Here is a 24981-nt window from a genome sequence, read left to right as displayed (position 1 = left end):
TTTTATATCACAGCTTTACTATAAATTATTCATTTATTTGCTTATTGCATTATTGAGGTTTTTGAAAAATATTGCTTTTCTTTTATTAGGTTCGGTCCGTCCTTTTGTCCTATCGATTTCTAACTTTTTTTGACGAAATCCTTTTTATCTGATTTTTGGATTACTGATTCTTAGGATAATAAAGTACAACGTTATAAGCGAAGCAACTTTATAATCCAGTCCTATAAATGTAGGTATATTCTGTAATTTAGCAGTTTTGCAACAAATAAATAATCTGTTTATTAAGCTCAGACACTCTGCAAATGTTAATGTTTTTTTTGTCGTACCATTTTAGGCAGAGTACTTTACCTACTTATAAAAGTCTTGTCATTATAAATATTCTTCAATTGACACATATATCACCATAAACTTAAATTTAATGTTTTTTTGCATAAGATTTTACTTGTTAACATATTAATTCATATTAAATATTTTGGAGCCTGCGGCTTAAAAAAAATATTTCATCCAAACTTGTTTTTTGCAGGTGGGTAAATACATAATTTAAAAAAAGAAAAAAAAGAAATATTATATATTTTTAAGTAGGATGGGATTAAATGAATATTAAATATAATTTTTTAGCACAGCCTTACTATAATTTAGACTTTTGTTTGCTTTTAATTCCTATCGTTAATTTAGACATGTTAGAATTGTCCTATCGATAGGATAACAAAATACATCAAACAGTATCCTGTAATTTAACATTTTTGTAATAAATTTACTTAAAATTTTGTTTAGACTTTACATTTATTTTCTGTTTATTCAGTTCTGACACCTTACAAGTGTTAATGCGTGTACAGTTTCAGAGCTTTGCTTTTATGGAATGTTTTTCAATGTTCTTTTTACTTGTTAACACTGATATATAATTTTTAAAATATTATTTAGATCTAGAGAAAGTCGGAGAAAAAGATCTCTGTCCATTGAGTCTCAAGATTTGAGGGATTATGAGGAATCTATTTATGGAAGTATAAGGTTAGGTATGAGGTTGGCAGCCGCGCGTCAGAAGCGACTAAGCCTCAAATTTTCACCCGTTTGTATGATTTCAAAACTTTTTTTATAAGAAGGAACGCCAAATTGCCAGGTAGGTTTATATTTTCAGTTGATTTTTAAAACTTTTAAAGATTGCTTTCCCTGAGGCTTACAGATAGCTGACGTGCGGTTGCCCAGCCCTGGTTAATTTGCAGCACAATATTTAACATTTCTCTTACCCTTATATCCCTGACAATTTTTTAAAAATCAAGGATCTTAAGTGATAAGACAATGGACCAAAATTTAATTTACCTTCCCAATGATTATAAACATAAAAGTTTCCCCTTCAGTAGATTAGAAATATAGATGAAATTATTTGTATACGGCTAGTCTCAACCACCCAATCAGGATGTAATTAAGGTACTCAATGTTTTAAGCATAAAATGAGAAAATGTGTCTTTAAAGTTGGGTACAAGTGTAGTTTAAAGTCCAATCAGCCGCCCTCCCGGAATTTACTGCAGAAACTTTTTATTTGTGTTATATATATAGGTTGTGTGATTTTCTATATAAAATTTATATTCTATGTATTATTACAAAGTAGATTTTTTATTATTTTTTTTTAAGTCAATTTATATTTACCTTACTCCATATGTATAGGAAAGAAACAAGTAAACCAAGAGATAAGAAAGGTGAGAAATTTCTAATAATACCGACATATTTAGTTTTATAAATAAACTTTAATGATGTTCAAAATTAATGAAAATTAATCAATTCAATGATTTAATTAAGACTCAGAAGATTCTGTTTCACCAAAACCGAAAATATCACTAAAGGTTACTTTTAAATCATTATTTTTTATAATCAAACATTGCAGAAATATGTCTAACAAATATAGCCCAATCTCTTTTTCATTTGAAGATTTTTTCTTATTTTCCCTGCCAATTTGATCAAATTAACAGCAGTCAATAGAATAGTACGGCTGCATATTTATAAAATAAATGGTTGTCTCTACAGCTGCAGCTTTAGTAATTACTGATATCAAAATGTGGCTGCAGAACTACAAAAATTTGATTAAATTTAAAAACCAATCAAAAAGATATCAATCTGATTAAATATTTTCTTTCATAAGCCTTTATCGACGATTTAATGATAGATTATCAAAGCTCAGCAGCCAAGGCTTCAGCTATGACCCTCAGGCAGCTTAGTGAGTCACCAAAAGCTTAACTGTCAGCCGCGCGGGTTTGTAAGCCACCCATTAAACCTCACTTTAATCTTAACAGCCGCAAAGTAAACTATAGTCTTATCAACAGCCAGCATAAGCCTCACTAGTCCGTGAATCACCTCCGCTACTCAACCCTATGATTTATCATATTTTGGGATCTATAGACAATTAAAAAGTTGATCAACAATAATTATTATGAACTTTCATAAAAAAAAAGTATTTGTAATATAGTCTCTTTCGTGGCAACACCTCGTCGTATTTTCACAGTAGCTTTTCTCCTACTTCTAGTCCCTGTGGGGGGCTCTAACCCTGCGAAGCCAATTGCCTAACACTGCGGGCAATAACATAACCTAAGATAACCTATTAACAGCCTTTAGAGGCGTTGTCACAAAAGGGACTATAACCTATTAAATTTATGTTTGTTTAAATTCTATAAGCGTTTGATGATAAAGTTTTATTAAAAATAAGATTAATTAAAGATGAAGAATTCAAAAGATTTATATTTATAAACTAATGAATATTTTAATTAATAATTATGAGAGCAACAAAACTAAAATTCATTTTCTTTTTCTTTATTACTTTTGGTCAGGTTAGTGTGGTAGCCCCACATGGTTAGGGTTAGGGTACATAGAGAGTTAGCCTCCTGCAGGGGTTAGGCATAAAAAGAAAAATAACCTCCCTTCTTAGTTTCAATTCATTTATAAAATGAGAAGGGGGGTTTTAGGGTTCAATATGCACTTTGAAACAAAGCACCGGCTGATTTTCAAACAAACAATTTTCTACATACATAGATTTAGTCTCTTTAAGTATTGATTGTTTTTATAGAAATGTGAAAGTCCTGTCAGTATTGTTAATTATGAAATCAAATCTTTAGAAAATGGCAGGTAATCAAAATCATATAATTTCTATTTATCTGATTAAATTCATAAATTATTATTTTAATAGGCCAAATTCCATAAAATTTCTTAGGCTAGAAGTTAGGGTTTCCTTAGTCTTACATTTTCCTTTCTTTATATATACTGTAAGACTAATGAAACCTTAACTATAAGACTATCCTTAGAATTCTTATAGGATTTAGCTAAATGTTTTGTTTAGAAACATCTCTGGAAAACAAACTGAAGAAAGAAATATTGAACTCACATATGAAAATTCAACAAAAATAGAAAATAATGTAAGCTTATTTTAAACTAGATTTTGACTTTTGAGGTATTAGTAATAGAGGCCTAGCGTTAAATGTAGTGCATTCATCAAAATCAAATAATTGTAGAGGTTGAGTTTTGACCATGTCATGTAGCGGGCCAAAGTGTCTCAAAAATCAGCCATGTGACGTCATGAAAATGAGTGAGATGGGAGGTAAAGTGAGAAAGAAAAACCCCTAAAAAAGAGATTGAAAATCCCTAATATTTATAACATCACATGGCTGAGTTTGGAGACACTTTGTCCTGCTACCATGTCATCTTAAACTTTTCAAAAACATTGTCGCTATTATTTCAACTAAGTATGAAGCTATGTCAACTATGACCAATTTTTATTTAATTCAACAGTCAACGCAACTATTTTTTGAGAAAAAAAATAAGCATGCATAACTTATACTAAAACTATTACTTACCACTAATGAAATTATAAAAAAGCCATACAATCAAAGGATTAAATACCAAAACACATTAAAAGTCCTAGAAAGAGATTCATTGAATCAGAGGCATTACTCAAAATTGGTAAGAGCTTAATCTGATATATTTTCTTTTATTTAAAGGAACATAATGAAAGTGTACCTAGTGAAACTGAAAACAATAAAGATGTTGATACTGAAAATGAAAATGAAGAATGTATTGAAGAAACAAAGACTGAGGAATATGTATCAAAACATAATGAAAATATTGAAACATTAGAAGATAATACCATAGAGAAAATGATAAATGAAGAAATAGGAAATGAAAATGACAGCACAATTACTAAAGAACAGATGAATGATAAAGAAAATCATACTAATAAAGTTGAAAATGATTTTCAAAACCCAGGTATACTTTTAGATTCAATTATTATGTTTTATAAAGTTACTTAAATACATTGTAGATTAATCCTGTATAAAAGTAATTTCCAAGAATATGTTATTGAAAGTACAGATACTTAATTCTTTCTAAGACTTATGTAGAATTTCTTAATGTTAATTAGAAACAAAACATCTTTAGAAGTGTTTGTTCCCTGACTGACTGACTGAAAACTATTGCCATTTTACTATGTGTACTATGTGTTAACAACGGACGGTCCGACAAAAGATATATATAGTAAAAATGTATAACCAGACAACTACCTGGATCCCCCTTGTTAAGGACTTTTTACGTTGGTTTCTGCTGCTTGGCTGTGTTAATATTCCCGATATTATTGGTTGATTTTCAAAGACCCAATTGACAGTCGGCACAAGGTCCTTGGGATGGGGACATACAGTTTTTAACCCCTAGTGTTTTACTCTAATGGTCAGACAGACTTACTTATAATTACAGTGGCGTGCAGAAGGGTGTAGGAGGGTTTGACCACACGCCTAAATTTTGCAAAGGGGATGGATGCCCCCTCCCCCCCCCCTACACATCTCTTCTTTAAACCTATCTAAAATGTTACGACGCTCATGAAAACATTTATTTCTAAGGAGCAGATACTGTTGCTGTGAAACCTGACGTGGAGATCATTATTGATGATGAAGGAGTTGATATTATTGATTTGGATGATTCTGATGACTCCAGACCAGCAAGTGGAAGTCAGGTCATATCAAAGAACAGAAACCAGTTCATGAAATTTGAACTTCAAAAGCCATAAAACTTTCATATCTTCATATATTGCATGGAAAAGTTTAAACTCTGCTACTAACATTAAAAAGTGTCTCAAAAAACAGCTATGTGACGTCATAAAATGAGGGGGATGAGAGGAGAAGTGGGGAAAAAACCTAAAAAGAGATGGATAATCACTCATTTTTATGACTTTACATGGGTAATTTTTGAGACATTTTGTAAAGTTACACTCTCCTGTACAAACCAATTAAGACAACTAAAACTTTCTAAAGTTTTTATGCGAACGAGAATAAGAGAATCAGTCTGATCTATGAAAAGTTAAATTCTTAACACTATCTGTTTAGTAAATTGTAGTTAAAATCTTTAGATTTAACAAGTTATGTTTTAGGAAACTTTGGATGACACTAAGCTGCACGTTGTCGAATATACAGTAGATCATAATCAATATCTAAAGGTACAAATTTTAATCTCTAATTGAAAACCAATAAATGTTATTGGTTTATATACATATAGTACGTATAATTTTCATATTAAAGGACGCCTGCAAGAAATACCACGCTTTAACTGCTGAAAGACTGCCACAAGTAGACCCAATACCCCAAATTTAAAGCCTTCAGCTTCAATAACAAAAAAGTTCTAGGCATTTCAAAATAGCATTTTATGTACAATGAAATTTTTGAAAGATTTCCAATGCTTATAAAAGAAAAAAACAATATTAAATTACGTCGCCTAGACACAAAATTATAACCTTATCTTTGTCAGAAACTTAGATTGCCGGTAACTGATTACATTTTTACAATAAAAACACCACATTTCATAGTCAAAATCTATGAAAAAAATTCGATTTAAATTGCATTTTTAAACAAAAATCATAGCGGAAACAAAGGGGGAAACTAATACAATCTCAGCTGTGATTGGTTATTAAGCTGATTCAGCCTTCTGATTGGCTACAGTACACTAGGTACAACACAAGTTAAACTTAATTTTTTTTAATGATTTTGACTATAAAAATGGGTATTTTTATTGTAAAAATATAATTAGTTACTGGAATCCTAAATTTATGACAAAAATAAGCTTATAATTTTGTTTTTAGGCTACGTAGTTTAATTTCAAAGTTTTCAACATGAGCATTGCAATTCTTTCAAAATTTTCATTGTACATAAAATGTCATTTTAAAATGTCTAGAACTATTTTGTTATAGAAGCTGAAGGCTTCAAATTTTGGGTATTTGGTCCACTTGTGGCCGTCTTTCAGCAGTGAAAGCGTTGTATTTCTTGCAGGCTTCCTTTAAATGAATAAGAATATTCATAAATTGTTGAAATGAAATTGACATGCAGCCATTAAAAAGCTAAAGTTTTTTATTCTCTTTGATAGACATTATCATTAAGAATTATAACTAGGATCCTATAAAACCAAATAATCCCCCCCCGCCATTAATTCATTTTCATCTTTAAAAAAAGATATTAATTTAACGAAATTTCCATCCCCCTAAGATAGCATAAAACCCTTTCTTTAATTATATATTATTAAACTTCCATAACAATTTTACATACAAACACACATCTTACTGCTGTATAGAACTGGATAAAATGTTTAGGTTGGTCGCCACGGGTTGTCCGCAAGTGCGTGTAATATGGATGCTGATTCTTGTCTAGGCTCCTCTATTAGTAAGTATTACATTTATAGATTTACCTGTCCATGTATGATAGACATGATACTTAGTATTAAGTATTAATTTTAAAAAATAGAACCTGTTAGCATTGTAATCTAAATAATACATGATTAATTTAACTAAATTTTTTTTTGATTAAGTCATATTTAATGATTTATGACATTTTGTTAACTTTATTTTAACCAACAAAAATAGTTTAATCATGGACAATCATTAATGTTAAAAATATATTAGTTGAAAAAATATCTGATGCCACAAAAATCAAACAACATTGCATAATCATATTGACGGACATATCCTAATTATAGAGTACTGAACTGCTTTTCATAAAAACAATTGAAAATATTTTTTTAAATATAAAAATTCAAATTTAATTTTAGATGATCCCATGTGCTACTTCTCTCCGTCAGCGTAAGTTACCACAGATAATCGGGGGGTTCTCTCAAAGTGCCTGGTTGAGCACAGAACCCCCTTATTTTAAAATAATTGGGGTAATTTTTCGAGTGATAGTGTTTTACCTAGGCTAGGTTAGGTAAGGTTATATTAGGTACATTAAGAAAAAAAGAGCAAGGGAGTTTTTGTGATCAACAGACACTTTTAAGGAAAGCACAAAAATATTTGTTATTTGTAATTCTAATAAGGACAATCCAATACTTTTTCACAGACAGACAGGTGACCTGCAGAGCAGTTACTAATGAAATTGTATTACAGTTCCCAGCTGGCGCTAAATCCTGGCTGGACATTTAAGCTGGCAGATAATATTTTAATTGGACAAATAACAGATGATACCAGTGGAGCTTGTTACAATGTATACAGGTATGTTTTTAAAATCTCTGCCATAACGAGAATAATTAAAAATAATGGGAAGGTAATTATTTACTTTATGCTTAACCCCTGCAGTGGGGGGGGAGGAACCATAACCTTCTGGCTTACTTGTACCCAATTTAACACAACTTAACCTGCCCTGAAATCAAACTGTAACCCTCGCCCTTAATTTCAAAATAAGTAGGGTTTCTGTACTCGACTAGTATCTTTGAAGGAAACTGCCGGAATATTAATAGATATTTCTCGCATCGCATTATAAACAGCTTTCCGAGGATATAAAATGTACAAATAAGATTAAACCATTTTTTTAGGCCCGAGTTGCCGAAGGCACAGGCTATAAAAACTGGTTTTAATCTTATAATTGTACATTCTAATTTTCGTAGAAAACTTGATATAACAAGGATGACAACATCCATAAAAGCGAAGCTCTGAAACGGTAGAACAAACGGACATTAACACTTGTATAATGTCAGAACTGAATAATCAGAATGCGAATGTATAAGAGTTAAAGCAGAATTGTAAGTAAATTTGTTGAAAAACTGCTTGATATAGGATAATGATTATGGACATACTTACTTTTTTAGGACTTGATTATAGAGTTGCTTCGCTTATAATATTGTACTTTGTTGTCCCAGGAATCAGTATACCAAAAATCAGACCAATCGGATGATTAGGTCACATACAAATTTGTTGTTAAAAATGTAAAAAAATCAACATGTTTAAAATGGACGTACGGACAATCTGGTAATGATTATAGAGTTGCTACGCTTTCTAACTCGTACCTAACTATTACAGGAATCACCATGCAAAATTTGAAATCGATAGGACAATTCTAACATGCCTAAATTAACGAAAAAAGCTATTTAAAAAAGTAAAAAAATCAACATGTTTAAAATGGACGTACGGACATTTTGGTAATGATTATAGAGTTGCTACGCTTTTTAAATCGTACCTAACTACTAAAGGAAGCACCATGCAAAATTTGAAATCGATAGGACAATTCTAACATGTCTAAATTAACGAAAAAAGCTATCCGTGACGGACGGACGGACGGACGGACGGACGTACGGACGGACGGACGTACGGACGGACGGACCGACCCTAATTATAGAAAAGCTTCGCTTTTAAAAAGATGCAAGGCATAATTTTTTCACATGGCTAAGAACCGGTTCTAATCCACCAGATGTTAATCGGTTTAGAATAAATACGGAAATAGTTATTTCTCGTATTATAAATGGCTTTCCGCGGATATAGAATGTACAATTATAAAATTAAAACCAGTTTTTTAGCCCCGAGGTGCCGAAGGCACTGGTGGATAGGAACCGGTTCTCATCAATACGAATGTCTAGCAGAAATGTACAATCATAAGATTAAAACTAGTTTTTTTTAGCTGGTGCCTTCGGCACCTCGGGGCTAAAAAACTAGTTTTAATCTTATAAGTGTACATTCTATATCCGCGGAAAGCCGTTTATAATACGATACGAGAAATAACTATTATCTTTCCAGCACCAAAGCGATTGATGAACACATAGACATAGAAAAGGTGGAGGATAAAAAAGTTGAAACTTCTTGGTGCTCATTCTACTTCTTAATTAGGTATTTTTTGTAACATAAAATTTATTTCTTACATTCTCATGACGCTAAAATATACCATTATAGAAGTTGCGCTTTAAAAATCGTTTTTTAATGCTAATATAATCGATGCATTATTACGTGGATGTATTTTGCACAAGATTTTAAGTTACTCTAAAAAGTTTTACTCGCAGCTAGCTTAGATAACGACACCCGGCCTATCCAATTCCTTTAACCTACCCCCTTCCCTAACTGGATGAACGAACTGACCAATAAATGATGTCCATGTTAGCAACCTAATGGATGTTTGTCAGTCTATCTATATCTAAACACAAGTAGGAATACGATATCTAAAAAACTTTAAGGCTCAAAATGACTTTTCTTTATGCCTAACCCTTGCAGTGGGTCCTAACACTGCGTGGCTACCCTGCACTAAATATAACCTAACCTAACCTGACTTAAGGTAGAATATGAAGACACTAAAAATCACCCAATTTATACAATGACAAAAATGTGTTTGTACTGCGCTACTTCTGACCATTATATTCCTTGTTTGTTTAGGTTTTTCTTGTTGTGTGCAATGACTGCTGGAATGCTTTGCTTCATTCTGTTTGTATAATATTACCATAAAATATGAAGCGCAGCAACTATAAAACAATAAATGTCCATTACAAAAGGTCGACTGCCACCATAGAATTTATAAGCATAAATAAAGTTTCTTTAGTAAATTTATGTTTTAATAAGTGTTCTGTTATCTTTTTAAATCTAGAATATTGTAAGCTTGCTACTGCTGAAGAAATAATTGTTCTTGTTCAAATTAATTATTTACTAAGTATATTTGCGATTACTTTTATTTAATGAAATCTTCCAATTTTTAACATGTACAAAACGGCCTGCTTAATTGCTTCAAGATCCATGTCAGATCTATATAGGAAATAAATGTCTATAAACGAGCTCAAGTTTTCCAAGAAATATATGATTAAAACTCATAGTGCTCCAATAATCCATAATAAACTCTCATTGCCCAGAACGATAAGACCCATTATTTTACTTTATTAAAAATAAATTCATTTTTTCATTTCATGTTGCTATTTACCTTATATTGATGTATTTAATTTCTAATCATAAAAAAGAAAATTTAAATTTATAATATGATAAATTTAAGAAAACTATGTTTTAAAAGAATTCGATTGTGGCGACATTTTGTGTGTTCAAATATTAAACTAAAATTGTAATCATCATCATTAACCCTTTGGTGATGGTAATGTAAAGAAAAAAATATAATTTAAAAAAATCTTTTAAAAATCATTTAAATTATTAAATATTTACTTTCTTTTAGATAGTAATGCCGGGTGAGGAAAATAGATTTATTGAGAAATAGATATGCATATAGAAAACTAGCCAATAGGGAGATAATTATATCAAGCCAACTCTAGTTTATTCATATCCATGTTATACGTAAATTTATCATCATAATTCACTAATAATAAATAAATCATAAAAGCACAATATACCATTAATTATTTATTGTTTTACCCTTTTACAGACTAAAAACAAATTACAATATCTATAATACAAAGTAGAACGATGTCTGTCTGTCTGTCCGTCTGTCTGTCTGTCCGTCCGTCCATCCGTCCCTTACGATCTCGGTAACCACTGAACCGATCGGATTCTACTCTTCAGGGAATATACCTACTGGTCCTGTGGTGGTTTTAGGCTATTTTCATAGGGGGTGGGACCCCCAACCCCCCCAGAAACAAAAAATCCCCCCAATTTTTTTTTATTTTTTTTTGTAGAAGATTTCCTTGGTCCTTTTACGTATTTCGGCAAAAAAAAAAAATTATATCACCTCTTGGGGCAAAGCCCCTAGAGGCTAGGGGCGAAGCCGCTAGTAAGGTTATAAAGAACATATTTCCCTGTAATTTTTAGTAGCGATGCTACTCAATAAGTGATTCATCATTCTAATGATCATTTATTCTATCTGTAATCAAACCTTTTTTTGTATTATTTTAAATCTAAATTCAAGCTACACGTTTTATGATCAGTTACAGACATTACATTACAGACAATGTAACCTAATGTTAAACATTTTTTTAGTCCCTTACTTAATTATAATTATACAAACCAAATAAAGTTTCCCATTGCTATTTTGTCATAATTTTTCTAGATAAAACTAGTTTTGGAGATTATCGAGATATAATAAAATTAATATCTAATTGTCTTATCCCCATATTCCTGCTGCAAGCCACTCCCCCCTGATAAGTTTGATCTTACTTTCAAAAAGCTTTACTGATTCTGGACATAGTAGTCCCTGTTTTTTGGTAATGCTTAACCTGTTTGCTTTAGTCACCGACAAAAATGGGGAATACGAAAAAACAAGATCTACAACATTCAAAGCGCTTCTGCGGATTTTAAAAGACCATAACGTTTAATAGACTACTTTGCAATAAATATATGTTACTAAAAGCCTTGATAATTATTCAAAAGTATCTATGAATTGTACACATATCGACACATAAAGTTTTAAAACCTATCACTCACACAAATGATTACTCCTAAAAACTATCAGCTTAAGAATAATTACAATTATAGAAAAGGTTTAAAAATTAGCTTGCATTTGTTAGAGGTGAAATAGAACTCACCATAATCCCACATAATATATATGTACTTGTTGAGAACTGAACCCTCTACTCTTCCTTGTTTTTAGAGCATGCATAAGCCCTGCAGGTGTTAGGTTTAATCAAAGAATATTAAACCACGCCTGTTTTCAGTTTATTTCAAAAATAAAGGGGAGTGTTCAGTGTTCAACTAGCACTTTGAGGGAAAGCACTGGGAACTCTTTTTAATATGAAGGTTTTTCCCATTAACCAACTAGGTCTCAATTCATATGATTTGTATCAGCTAAGCAGTTGTTTTTAATTACTTATTTCAATTTAGATTCATATGCTTTGCTATTTATTTATTTTTGTTTTTGTTGATGAATAAATTCATAGAAATATATTCCTACTTGGCTATATATATAATACTAGCGGCTACGCCCCTAGAAGCCTCTAGTGGCACTTTAAATGTTTGGTTTTTTGTTGCGTTCAAGTTTCTACAATATGTTGCGTAAGAGTATCTTTATACGATACCTCGCAATGTTACGTAGGAGTCTCTATACTTAAAATAAAAATTTCGATTTATTATTATTTCTCTTGGGAGGGTTGTGGTACCCTCCCCCAAAATAGTTATAAACCTTCCCGGGACCTATGAGAAACTACCCTGTTAAGGAGAACCCGATCGGTTCAGCGGTTAGCGAGATCCCTCGGTACAAACAAACACACAGACAGACACACAAACATCCTGTTACTTTAGTGTAAGGATAAAAAAGTTATGTTTTAAATTAGTTTGTAAATAGATAAAATTGTACTAAAATTCATAGTAAATATTGATGAAAAAACAAGAATGACAACATTAGTAAAAGCAAAGTTATCAAATTAGTAAATTGAAGGATATGAAAATTAAATGAAATCAACAGATATTTTTTCCACGGCCGATTTTTCTTGGGAGGGTGGAGGTACCCTTGACCAAAATAGTTTATAAACCTTCCAATGACCTATGATAATCTACATTATAAAGCAGAACCATATCGGTCTAGCAGTGAGCAAGATTCTTCCACTCAGACATACTGTTACTTTGACAATTAATAAAGAAAAGCTTCGCTTTCAGAAAAGTGAAAGTAATCAAATGAAGGAAAGCAATCTTTTGAGGTTCTCCACACATTTATGTCGTCATTTTAATCGATTTTAATTTCTCGCTAAATTAATTAAGGAAAGGTATCGTTGATTATAATTGGTTGATGATTCTTACTCAAGGATCTAAAGGGATAAGATAGTGGCCTATAAATTGATGTATATCCCCAATGACGCTACACAATATTAACCCTTCTTTAGATTACAATTTCTGGTTGAAACATTTGGACATTCATTTTAAGAACCAACCAATCAAACTTCAATAAAAGTCCAAAAAGTTGTTAAGCCACCAAATTATATATAATTATTAGAAAACTTTGGGGACTTAATGTAATAAACAGCCCAATGTCCCCTCCTTGCCTGCTCTTACTTGGCATATTTCTGGATTTAATAATCAGAATAATCCGGTAAAATCCTTCGTGACCCGTCAAGTCTCGGAATACATAATTCTCCGTCAACTTTCACAATAATCCAGCAAAACCATAAACTTCATTCAGTAATTTGTTATTTAGACAGGGAAAACTAATTTCAAAGTGAAATTAATTATTAATTATAATTATATGAAGTTTGGCAGAAATTAACTTTGAAAGTATTTAAAAAAAAGGTAATATGATATTTGACAAGGGAGCACTGGAAAGTGTCATGTGGGACGTCATTAAAATACGTCTAAAAAAGAGGGATGAGAGGAGAAGTGGATAAGCAACCCCCTAAAAAGAGGTGGATAATATACTTAGTTTTATTACCTTACAAATTACACTTTTCAGCGCTTCTTTGAAAAGTTAAAAATGAGGGGGAAAAATATCTTTTTATTCCTTATTGCCAGCTTTAGCTCAATTAATCAATCATAACCATAAAAAATAGTTATACCCCTTAAACTACAAGGGGTTTTTGTTATCTTGAGACCCCCCTTTTAGCTATGTCATATGGCAGTTGTCATAAAATGCTTACAAGAGAGTTTTGACCTCTGGGGTTATAGGACATATCTGGTAAGCCGAGCGTACTCGGCCCACGGGGTAACGAGTTCGGATTCAACGGGCCCTAGCCTTTAAGTATTCTACCAAACAAACAAGCAGGATTCAATCATACAGAATTATATATTTAAACTGAATAATATTTACAAGTTATGTTTACTATATATATACAACAAAAATATAACAATGGTTAGGTTTGAAGGGGGTGTGGGGCGCTAGGGCTTAGCGCCCGACGGTAGACAGGCTGTGGGGGCAGCGGTGGTAAAAGGGGAGGCAGTGCCTCCCGATTATATAAGCGCATGATGGACTCGTGATAGTTGCATGTTCAAGTCCCCTCCCCACATTTAGGCAGGCTAGTTTGACCGCCGGGTGCGGGGTTAACAGCGGTCATGAGATGGATAGTGATATAATAGGATTAGTGCTGGGGGTTTGTTATCATAAGTCACAGCGAAGCAACTCTGTAATAGGCCTGTCCGTATGGGTGTCGTATTACCACAACCTCCCCTTCAAGGGTTGCGTGGCTCCTGAGCCACTAGGCCTTGAACCTGGGGATACGACAGCCGGCTCATGCGCCGGACAGGCAGTTCTTGGGGCACAGCTCGATGGAGGACAGCTCGGGCTACACAGGCTCCCCGGGACACTCGTTGCTCGGTCTGACTGTGGTTGGTGATCAGCATTGTCAGCTCCTGGTTGGCTTCTAGGCGTGGGTTGGCCACGGCCAGGCCTCGCCGCTGGAAATTTTGCCTCGTCTGCAGGATCAGTTCTGTCGCGGCTGGTAGCTGGACACGGAGGCCTAGGCAGACTCGGGTGGTTCCTAAGGGTGGAATGGTGATGGCAAAGGGCGCATAGAATTCCATGGGGGCGCCTGCTTGATTCAGGTTGCTTGGCCTCCTAGCTCCGACCCGGATGGGGATGGCTGTCATCAGCAGGGGGCACATGGCTTCTTCTTCTTCTTCTGGGGCGGCTTCTTCCATCGCAGTGGCTGGCTCTTCTCCTACAGGCTCGCTGCTGGCTGGCAGGTTCTCCATGTCTGAGTCAGGGTTCCAGATGGCATCTCTGAGTGGCTCTGGAGCGGGCGGCGGCGGCGGCGGTTCGTTGGGCTGCTCCTGCAGGTTTTCCTCCACTGGGTCACGATCGTGGCCGCTAGGCTGTGGGGCGGCTGCGGCTGGCTGGTGCACTGGGAACTCTCCTGGGTTGCTAGCTGCGGGCGCCGCCGCTCCAACTGGCAGCTCGGTGGCATCCTCGTCGCCGTCCACGTCAACTTGGATGTCATCTGGGATCTGGTGGGCAGTCACATCTCCAGTGTATTTGCGCAGTCGGCCTACATGCGCGGTAACTTCTGAGATTCTGGCTACTGGAGAGGCAGGTTTAATGACATAATGGACTTCTGTAGCTTTCCTCACTACTTTCCAGGGGCCAGTCCATCTCTTGGTAATCTTGGCTGCCTTTCCTGGCACCAGGCGAGGGGCCAGGTACCAGACCAAGTCTCCAACCTCATACTTGGCCGTGCCTTCGTAAGCTGCCGCGCTCCTCCTGATGGCTCCCTCCTCCTTCTGCTGGATGGCATCATAAACTGCATAGTAGCGCTGCAACAGAGCTTGGACGTTGGCTGGAACTGAAGCATATTCGGTCTCTGGCAGCCGTAGCACCATGTCCACCGGCAGTTTGGCCTCTCTCCCAAAGAAGGCCAGGAACGGGGTCACACCAGTAGATCTGCAGGCCTTGGTGTTGTAGGCAAAGGCGATGGCAGGCAGGTGGGGCTCCCAGTTGTTATCGTCTCTGTCTAGGAACAGGCGCATGCCTGTGTTGAGCGTCCTATGAAACCTCTCCACTCGGTTGGACTGCGGGTTGTAGGGTGGTGGATGTGTCAGGCCAATCTCGAGCCGGGAGGCCAGTTCCTGGAATACCTGGCCGGTAAATTCCATTCCATTATCGGAATGGATCTTCAGGGGGCATCCGAACGTGGCCAGGTGGCGGTGCAACAGGGCTTCAGCCACCGTGAGGGTGCGCTTGTTGGGGATGGCGTAGAGGCTGACAAACCGGCTAAATCCATCTTGGCAGGTGAGGATGTAGCGGTTCCCAGCTGGGGTCTCTGGCAGTGGCCCCACCAGGTCGATGAATAGGACTTGCTGTGGATACCCCTGGCGGGAGGGCACGTGGATCCCCTGCTTCAGCCTCTCCTTGGTAACTTTCTGGACACACTCAGGGCAGGTTTGTACCATCAGGCGGACGTCACGGGCCAGGTTGGGCCACCAGAAGTGCATGGCAACGCGGGCGATAGTTGCGTCCATCCCAAAGTGCCCAGCCATGGGGGTCCCATGGGCTAGAAAGAACGCGTCCTTCTGGAGGGCCGAGGGCAGCAGGTATCTTGTCCTCTCCCCTGTCAGAGTCTGGTCAGTGGTGGTGAGGCAGCCATGCTCGTCAAGCCCCAGGGCTGAGAAGCGGCTGGCGTACTGCTGCTCGTCTCGTTCCTTGCCACGCAGCTCAGCCTTGGTTGGGGCCTTGCCATCAGCCACCCATTGGCGGACACGGAGCAGGAGGGGGTCCTGTGTCTGGGCTTCCAATACTCTAGCTGAATCCAGTCGGGCGGCAGGAGGCCGGCTAGCTGCGGCCTCCCCTGGCTGGCCCAGGTTGTGGATATACTCAGCCTGCTCTGCTAATTCTTCGGCGCTCGCCGTTGGCATGTTGGCATCTTCCCGGCGGCTGAGGGCGTCGGCGTTGGTGTTCTGAGTGCCAGGCCGGTGGCAGACGGTAAAATCCAAGGCCGCTAGCTCCTCCTGCCAGCGGGCCACCATCCCTGTGGATGTGTTCAGTGATTTCATCTGTAGCAGGGCAGAGGAATCAGTGTTGATTTGGAAGCTGCGGTAGGACAAGATGCCGTGGAATTTTCGGATCCCATAGATAATGGCGGCCATCTCTCCCTTCCAGGACGGGTAGCGCGTTTCAGGGTCGGTTGTCTTGCGCCCCACGGCGGCAATCAGCCTCTCCTTGCCCTCCTGGCATTGACTCAGTATGGCAGAGATGGCGCGGCTGCTGAAATCTGTGGTGAGCTGGAACACTGCTGGTAAATCAAACCTGGGCGGCGCTCGGATGGGGGCCTGGCGGAACTTGTCCTTGAGTTGCAGCAGCTGGGCTTCCATCTCAGGCGTCCAGGTTAGGGCCTTGGCCGTCTTCTGCCGATTCATCTCGTAGGTGAGGTCTGCATACTCTGGGATGAACAGGCGGTAGTATCCAAAGAAGCCCAGCAACGCCAGCAAATCCTTGGGGGTGCTAGGGGCTGGCCAGTCCAAGATGCGGTCAATATAGTCCTCTTGCATGGCTATCCCCTCACGGCTGAGGGTGTGACCCAGATAATCCACCTTGGACCGGAACAACTTGGTCTTGGCTGGCTTGAGGCGGATCCCTCCCCTGCGGTGGGCTTCCAAGACCTCTCGGAGCCTGGCCAGGTGGGCCCAGGTATCCTGATGGAAGGTCAGGACGTCGTCAAGGTATGACTGGAGGTTGGCTGTGCCTAGTGGGTTTAGGACCCCTGCAATAAACCTGGAATAGACAGACGGTGCCGTAGCCAGGCCAAAGGGCATCCTTTTCCATTGATACAAGCCCCTGGGGGTGGTGAAGGCGGTGCAGGGCCGGCTATCCTCAGACACACGGATGGTGTAGTAGGCAGCCACCGCGTCTAGAGCACTGTAGACACGGTGCCCGCCAGCTCGTTCCACCAATTGCTGGATCCTAGGCAGGGGGTAGCTGTCCAGCTCCAGACACTTGTTGAGGGCCCTGTAGTCGACGGCCCAGCGGGTGCTCCCGTCCTTCTTCTTGATGGGCACCAGGGGGCTGCTCCAGGCGGAGTCCGACGGCTCTATAACTCCTTCCTGCAGCCAGGTGTCCAGTTGTTTCTCCAGTTCAGCCTCTTGCCGCGGGTTCAGATCCCTGAATCCCTGGCGGATCGGCTGGGTCCCTGGTTTGAGGCGCAGCTGCAATTCAACCACATCTGTGCAGCCGGGGGTAGAATTGGAGAAGACGTCCCTGTACTCTGACAACGTAGTCCAGACCTCCTTCTTGAGCAAGGGGTCCTTGCGTAGGAACTCATTGTCTTCCATCTCCAGGGCCTCCCACAACTCTTGCATGTCTATAGGCTCAGCAGGTTCTTGGAACGAGTGGAGACGCGGGGGAGGCGTATCAGAGACCTCCAAAATGTCAGGTTTGACCAGCTCCCCTGCCACTGGGAGGCCAGCATCCAGCAAGAGGGGCGCCTCCCCCTCATTGACCACCAGTACTCTGAACACAGTGGCAGAGCCGGGCCTGTGGGCATACAGGCCCTCTGGAATGACAAGGTCCTCCCCAAACCTCTGTTCTGGGGCAGCTAGTTGAATGGCATCCTTGGTGCAATGGCCCACTAGCTCAACAGGGACCGCCATAACCCCGCGGCCAGGCAGGACCACCCGCTTGGCTGTGCGGAGCTGGGGTGGTTGACCGTCAGTTGGAGTGACAGCGCTTAGCCTATACGTGGCTGGTGAGGGGTCAGCCTTGGCTCCGGGACCCACCGGCCGCGACTTGACGGGCTCGGCTTCTGGAGAGGCTGACGTGTCGGAGCCAGGCGTGGCTCCGGGGGCGTCCGGCCACGATTTGACGGGCTCGGCGCTGGGAGAGGCCAAAGTGCTGGGTCCAGCTTTGGCTCCGTGGGCGTCCGGCCGCGACTTGACGGGCACGGCGCCGGGAGAGGCTGGGGCCTGAGAGCTGAGTGTGGCTCCGGGTACATCAGACCGCGACTTGACGGGTCTGGACTCGGGCTTGGCTGGTGGACTGGCTGGAGGTCCCAGGTAGAGGGGGCCAGGTGGACACGGCTGGCCGTTAATAAAAGTGTCGGAGGAGAAGATGGGTTCTGGAGGGCTGGCAATCTCAGGAAACGTTGTTGGCAGGCTCTCCCTTGGCACCTTGGGCACTGGGGGCAACCCCATGGCTAGCAGGTTAGCTCCCTTGTGTGCGTTGAGTTCAGCGTCCACCCAGTGTGTGCCTTTCTCAACCACACGCGGCTGTTCAGGCAGGGGGCCTGGCAGAGGCCCCTCATAGCTTAGCTCTCTCTCGGCTGTCTCCCGGTCAATGGGGACGCCACGGAGTGGGATAAACTCCCCACGCGCCCACAAGCAAGGTGGTTGCATGTCGAAACAGAGCCTAGTTCCGAACTCCTTGAGAAAATACCCTCCTAGGTTCAGAGGGTGTGAGAGATTTCGGACCACAGACACGTGGTATAGATGGAGTATAAGAGTGTGTGAAACTGCCATATATAACTCTTTTAATTTTCCAATTACCTGGAGGGGCTGGCCGTCCTCATTAGCAGTCAGGATCTGGGTGTTGTCCGGAATCAACATGCGTTGCACGCCCATCGCGTGCATGAGGTGCTCAGAAATTACAGCAGACCCTGGTACACGGTTGCCAGAGTCAATCATGGCATCAACCTGTACATGCTGGGCAGGGTCAGGAGTAGGAAACCTCACCCTGATATGGCAGGGGAAGTGGAGGTCCTGCCCTTGAGACAAGGGGGCCTCTCGTTCGGCTGGGGTTGGCAGAAACTTTGGTGGTGGCCGCACCGCAGCTATGGTGGTATCGCTTACCATGGTGGCTTAGACTGTAGCTTCGAATCACTAGAGCTTATTAATTATCACTTGGTCAACAATTTTATATTTATTTTTATCACTTGGTTGACATTTTATACACAATGATGTGTTGTTATCACTAGGAGCTCTAGGTGCGATTCTGGAAGCACTGGCAGCAGGGAATGTCCGTCCTGCAAGGTTCAGAGGGGTGACGGCGGTAGGGAATGACCCGTCCTACAGCGCCGCTGGTTCGAATCCCGACAAATGGCGGCAGGGAATGGCCCGTCCTGCAGCGCCTCGGGTTCGAATCCTGGGAGGCAGCGGCAGGGAATGTCCCGTCCTGCCGTGCCTGTGGCTCAAAATCTGCTATCCGTCGCAGTGGTAGGGCTTACTTGTGTGCTGAAGCTTCGCAGCCACACATTGCCTTCTTAGGGAGACCAGCACACAGCTGTCTGTCTCGTAGGTTTGGCCTGGGTGTCCTGGGGCTTGTCCCAGCTACACTTGCCAATTTAGACTCAGTTTTGTAGCCGTCTGAGCTAAATTATCCGATTGCCGTGGCTGCGCACCTAGCGCTACTCCTACACGACACGGAAAAAGCGTCTTAACTGGCGCTTTTAGCAGGCTAAATCTGCTTGCCGTAGGCCAGAGGCCCACATATTGCGTTCAAAATGATGGAAATTCGACCTAAAAAGGCCGTCTCACGGGTCAGTTGGCGGCTGATTGTCCCCTTACTTGCCAAAGGGTCCAATCAGAGGTAGAATAGGCTAGTTTCTGTAAGGCTCGATTGAAACACGCTGACACCAAGTTCTGGTAAGCCGAGCGTACTCGGCCCACGGGGTAACGAGTTCGGATTCAACGGGCCCTAGCCTTTAAGTATTCTACCAAACAAACAAGCAGGATTCAATCATACAGAATTATATATTTAAACTGAATAATATTTACAAGTTATGTTTACTATATATATACAACAAAAATATAACAATGGTTAGGTTTGAAGGGGGTGTGGGGCGCTAGGGCTTAGCGCCCGACGGTAGACAGGCTGTGGGGGCAGCGGTGGTAAAAGGGGAGGCAGTGCCTCCCGATTATATAAGCGCATGATGGACTCGTGATAGTTGCATGTTCAAGTCCCCTCCCCACATTTAGGCAGGCTAGTTTGACCGCCGGGTGCGGGGTTAACAGCGGTCATGAGATGGATAGTGATATAATAGGATTAGTGCTGGGGGTTTGTTATCATAAGTCACAGCGAAGCAACTCTGTAATAGGCCTGTCCGTATGGGTGTCGTATTACCACACATAAACTCCTTTTTTCGCAAGAGCGGAGTAGACATCACCCATCTTGCAAGCCTCTACAGGCTTGATTTTGTGGACTAGGTTTAAAAGTATTGAGATAAAACTGAGGATTAATAATGTAAATAATCAAAAGATAAGAATAACCAGACGGACAAAATAAGTTTTGTAGAAGGCGCAGTACTAATAATAACCATTGCATGCCTCCAGGGGAATATGTTGTGTACTATGTCAAGGCATAGTTGGATATTTTAATACAGGGGTAGCAAAGCCAATCTTAAAATCCAATATGTCTGTCGATTTAGCAATTTTTTAACCTTAAACACGTTTTACCACTGAAGATGATTGATGTCCCTCAACAGATTATGACGTCATACGATAGAATAGCCAATGAGAGGCCAGTATACACTGTAATTAACTGTAATTAATTGTAATATTTATGCTGGCCTCTCATTGGTTATTTTATTGTATGCCGTCATAATCTGTTGAGGGACTTTTATCATCTTCTTTACCACGTGCACTGTATTGACTTAAATTCATTGAATAGAATAAAAAAAAATATAAATGCATAAACAAAACAAATAATATATTTCATTACTATTAGAAACCAATATCGCCCATGTAACCATATTTTAGTATTATCAATATAACGAGTTTTGTTGAAAGGAAGAAAAAAATTGGGCATGAAAGAATCTTTGGGAATAATTTTAAAAATTTCTTGGGTAGGGAAGGATATTTTGATTACACTTGTCTCTATAGCGTTTATAATAACATTTTTTTTTGTTGGCTTGTCAACGCTGGTGACTTTTATCAAATTTAAATTGGTTGTTTCATTGACTTAAGTGTCCAAACGTTTCAACGACTAAATGTAATTTATAGAAGGGGAATTTTGTTTATCATCATTGGCGAATGGGAATGTACAAAAATTTATCGGTCATTGTCTTATCCCTTTAGATCCCAATTAAGGGGTACACCCACTTTATTTTTGTTACCAAATACATTGTTATTAATATATACAACATATATATTTAATTTATTATATAATGGTAGCGGAGAGAATAGATATTTAAATACAGGACAGGTAAAGTGGTAAAAAAAAATTTTATATTAAAATGTCTAAATAAAAGTAATAGAGATTTTAATTACTAAATGTTCAAACTGATTTGATATTTTATTTGGCTGTTTCCCTATTATTGCATCTGGACCACAGGCGAACTTTTGTTTTGTGAACCTTATTTTTATACTTATTTTAGGTTAGGGCAGAAAATCCCCACATGGGCTAGATATAAGTTCTTTAAATAATTGAAAACAGGTGTGGGGGGATGTTCAGTGGTCAAGAAATGTTTTGAATAGAAGCACCTTTTAACGATGAAATTTCATTTAGTGACTCTAAACTATCAACAATTGTAAAAATAACAAATAATTCAAGTAAAAAAACAATAATAAATCTATCCCCTTTTCCCTGTTACAAAATAGTTTACTATGAAGAGTAGAATAAACGAGAGAAAGGAGGCTTTGAAAAGGACTCACAGGTTCTTTATTCCAGTTTAGTTTAGTTCATTTTTATACTTGACACAACATACTTCACTTACATACCAGACATGCTGGCAATAAGTTGTTTTTAAACACTAAAAGTAAGGTAATTAATATTTTATGGGATCCTTCATTTACTTTAGCGTTGCTATTATATGATTTTTTGTTTTGTTCTTGACAACTACTGAACTGATTGATTCTATTTTGATGAAGTTTTAAATAGGTCCCGGGATGATTATGTGCTATTCTATTTTACAATCGGGGTGGTTTTAGGCTATTGTACTGTCATTCTCATAGATGCTAGGGGAGCAGCCGGTATAATTCTCCATGAACACTCAAATCTTTTTTATTCTTTTAAATTTAATAAATAATAAATTAATAAATAAGTTGGATATAATCTAATTTAATAAATAGCCTGTGTTAAAAGTAGTGTTTTATATATCTATATAGTTGGTTCGTTGCCTATGTAGATAATTGTTCTTGTTTCAATATATTTTTAATGAGGTGGTTGTATAAATTATTAGTTGTTTATTTGTCTTTGGTAAAGCAGTAGACATTCATTGAAAATACCAAAAATTAATAAGGAAACAAGAAAATACCAAATGAATTTGATTAAAATTATTAGATATGAAATAGAATGATATCTGACTGTCAATCCGTCTGAATGATGCTTAATAATGTCTTAACAAACGCTAGGCGACTCTTTTTTCAATTAATAAACTGGACATGGGCAACGGCATGGATTTAAACTATTTGCTGGTTGTGAGCATGAAAGGGCTGAATAGTGAGAAAAGCATTATTTCCAACTTCAAAATTTACTTGACACCCCTTTCCGGCACGCCCTTAAATTTATGGGAATATGAATTTACCACCAATTGTTCCTATTCTATAAAATAAAACAAATAAAATAATTTTAGATTTGCCATAATCATGAAGTTTCACTGTCTCTGGTGATACTTTTCATCCGTCTAAATATCTTATAATAAAAAGTAAGTTTTTTTTATTAACGGAGATGATTAAGTCCCATAAGGGCGATAATGTTTGAAATATAAAGATAAGATAAACAGTAAATTATTGAAATAGAAATAAAGAAGAAGAAAAAAGAGAAAAAACGATGGAAAACTCTGTTTGACATGATTCCTGATGCAGTTAGGTACAATTTGGAAAGCATAGCAATTCTATAATCACATTCACTACCAGAATGTCAGTTATAGCTGTTTTAAATAAAAGTTTATCCTGTTTCTCTAAATTTCATTATAATTATTCCTAGGACGAATCGGTCAAATTTCGAAAGCAAAACATCCTTATAATCAAGTCTTATGTATGTATGTCTTTGTAATTTTGGTATATATTTATACTCGATATTTGTTAACACTTTAAAACAATGTTAAGTATTAAAAACGTTGTCTAATTTGTTGCACTTTTATGGATCTTGTCATCCTTGTTTATCTGAATTAAATTTATGTATTGTTTTCTGGCAGGCATGGCAGCTGGACAGGCTGACGTTGAACGAGGTGGGGGCGAGGACGAAATGGGCTGGTGTTCATTTTATTTCTTGATGAGGTACTTCCAGGGAGAGCAAGAGAGAGATAGGGCACTGGACATTAGATGATACTTGCTCACTTAAAAATGTACAATCAAAAGATTAAAACCAGTTTATTTAGCCGGTGCCTCCGGCACCTCGGGGCTAAAAAAACTAGTTTTAATCTTTTAATTGTACATTCTATATCCGCGGAAAGCCGTTTATAATACGATGCGAGAAATAACTATTCCAGTATGGCTTAGTAACAGATTGATATCTGCTGGATTAGAACCGGTTCTCAATCATATTGAAAAATAATGTATGGCATTGTATTTCAGACAATTTTCCATGAATATCAAAATAAAACTCCCAAATGTTTAATTCCCGTAATACTTTTCATTTTTATATGAGAGGAAAACTGTCTATAATACGATGTGATAAATAACTATTATTTAATTATAATTTGTTATTGACTTTATTTTGTTTTAGGTTTACGTTATTATGTCTCTCGACAGCTGGAATGGTGTTCTTCATAGTCTATCTATTTATATAAATTTTTAGTCATCTCACTTGAAGTGTCTATCAAGCACTGAACCCCCCACTCCTTGTTTTTTTTTAATAAATTGAAAATAAGGGGTTAGGTTTAGTTTTTTTCTTGTGCCTAAACTCAGCGGTGCCCTTGTATCCTAATCTAACCTAAAGTAACGAACAAACAAACGAAAAATTACTCCCCACCTCATATTTTTAATTTACTTCATAATAAGGGGGGGGGTTTGTGCTCTACACAGCACTTTGAGAGAAATTACCAAATTTTTATATATATTTACATTATATTATACATGCTGAATAAATATCTCAATTTTAGTAATAAATGTTTAAAATAAATCATTTGGATTTAAAATCTTCAAATGATGAAAAATAACCAATGCAAGATGTTATAATAAAAATTGAAATAAATATTTTTCATATTATATGCTTGGCTTGTTTTATCTAAACCTAAAAGATCTTATTAATTGCAACACCTAATCCACCATGAACAATTGAGCAGCTAAGTAAAAGTAAATAAGCGGCTGGTGGGCAGCTCGTTGTCGGTTCAAATTTCCTGAATCAATAGATATATTAACCTAGATGGACTGTCAAACACAATAATCCGTCCAACTTAGAAATGAATTTTAATCAGAGGAAAATGTGTGTTTATATTAAGTCACATATGATTCGTTCAAATAATAGGAGCGCCGAATGTTTTGGACGATATAATTTCCCGGAA

At 38.3% G+C, this 24981-nt stretch overlaps 1 protein-coding gene and 2 long non-coding RNA genes across 3 annotated transcripts; all 3 read left to right on the top strand.

The window, feature by feature from the left end:
• Positions 1–919: 919 nt before the first annotated feature.
• LOC145332647 (uncharacterized) lies at positions 920–3116 on the top strand. Its single transcript, XR_013884249.1, has 4 exons — positions 920–1008; positions 1663–1694; positions 1795–1838; positions 3053–3116. It is a non-coding gene; the product is annotated as an uncharacterized LOC145332647 (long non-coding RNA).
• A 1020-nt stretch (positions 3117–4136) lies between these two features.
• Positions 4137–9858, top strand: LOC145331184 (uncharacterized). Its single transcript, XM_080175806.1, has 7 exons — positions 4137–4245; positions 4872–4984; positions 5399–5464; positions 6608–6677; positions 7063–7093; positions 7394–7498; positions 9849–9858. The coding sequence occupies exons 1-7, from the start codon at positions 4137–4139 to the stop codon at positions 9856–9858; spliced, it is 504 nt and encodes a 167-aa protein (XP_080031932.1).
• A 13246-nt stretch (positions 9859–23104) lies between these two features.
• Positions 23105–24895, top strand: LOC145331422 (uncharacterized). The gene is made up of 3 exons (XR_013883724.1): positions 23105–23181; positions 23674–23755; positions 24204–24895. It is a non-coding gene; the product is annotated as an uncharacterized LOC145331422 (long non-coding RNA).
• Positions 24896–24981: the final 86 nt, after the last annotated feature.

The sequence above is a fragment of the Acartia tonsa genome, chromosome 11 (genome assembly GCF_053477335.1).
Source record: "Acartia tonsa isolate MP-2025a chromosome 11, ASM5347733v1, whole genome shotgun sequence".
In the NCBI taxonomy this organism is placed as follows: Eukaryota; Metazoa; Arthropoda; class Copepoda; order Calanoida; family Acartiidae; genus Acartia; species Acartia tonsa.
The sequence above is the reverse complement of the archived record's forward strand: the minus strand, read 5'-3'. Positions and strand labels throughout refer to the sequence as shown.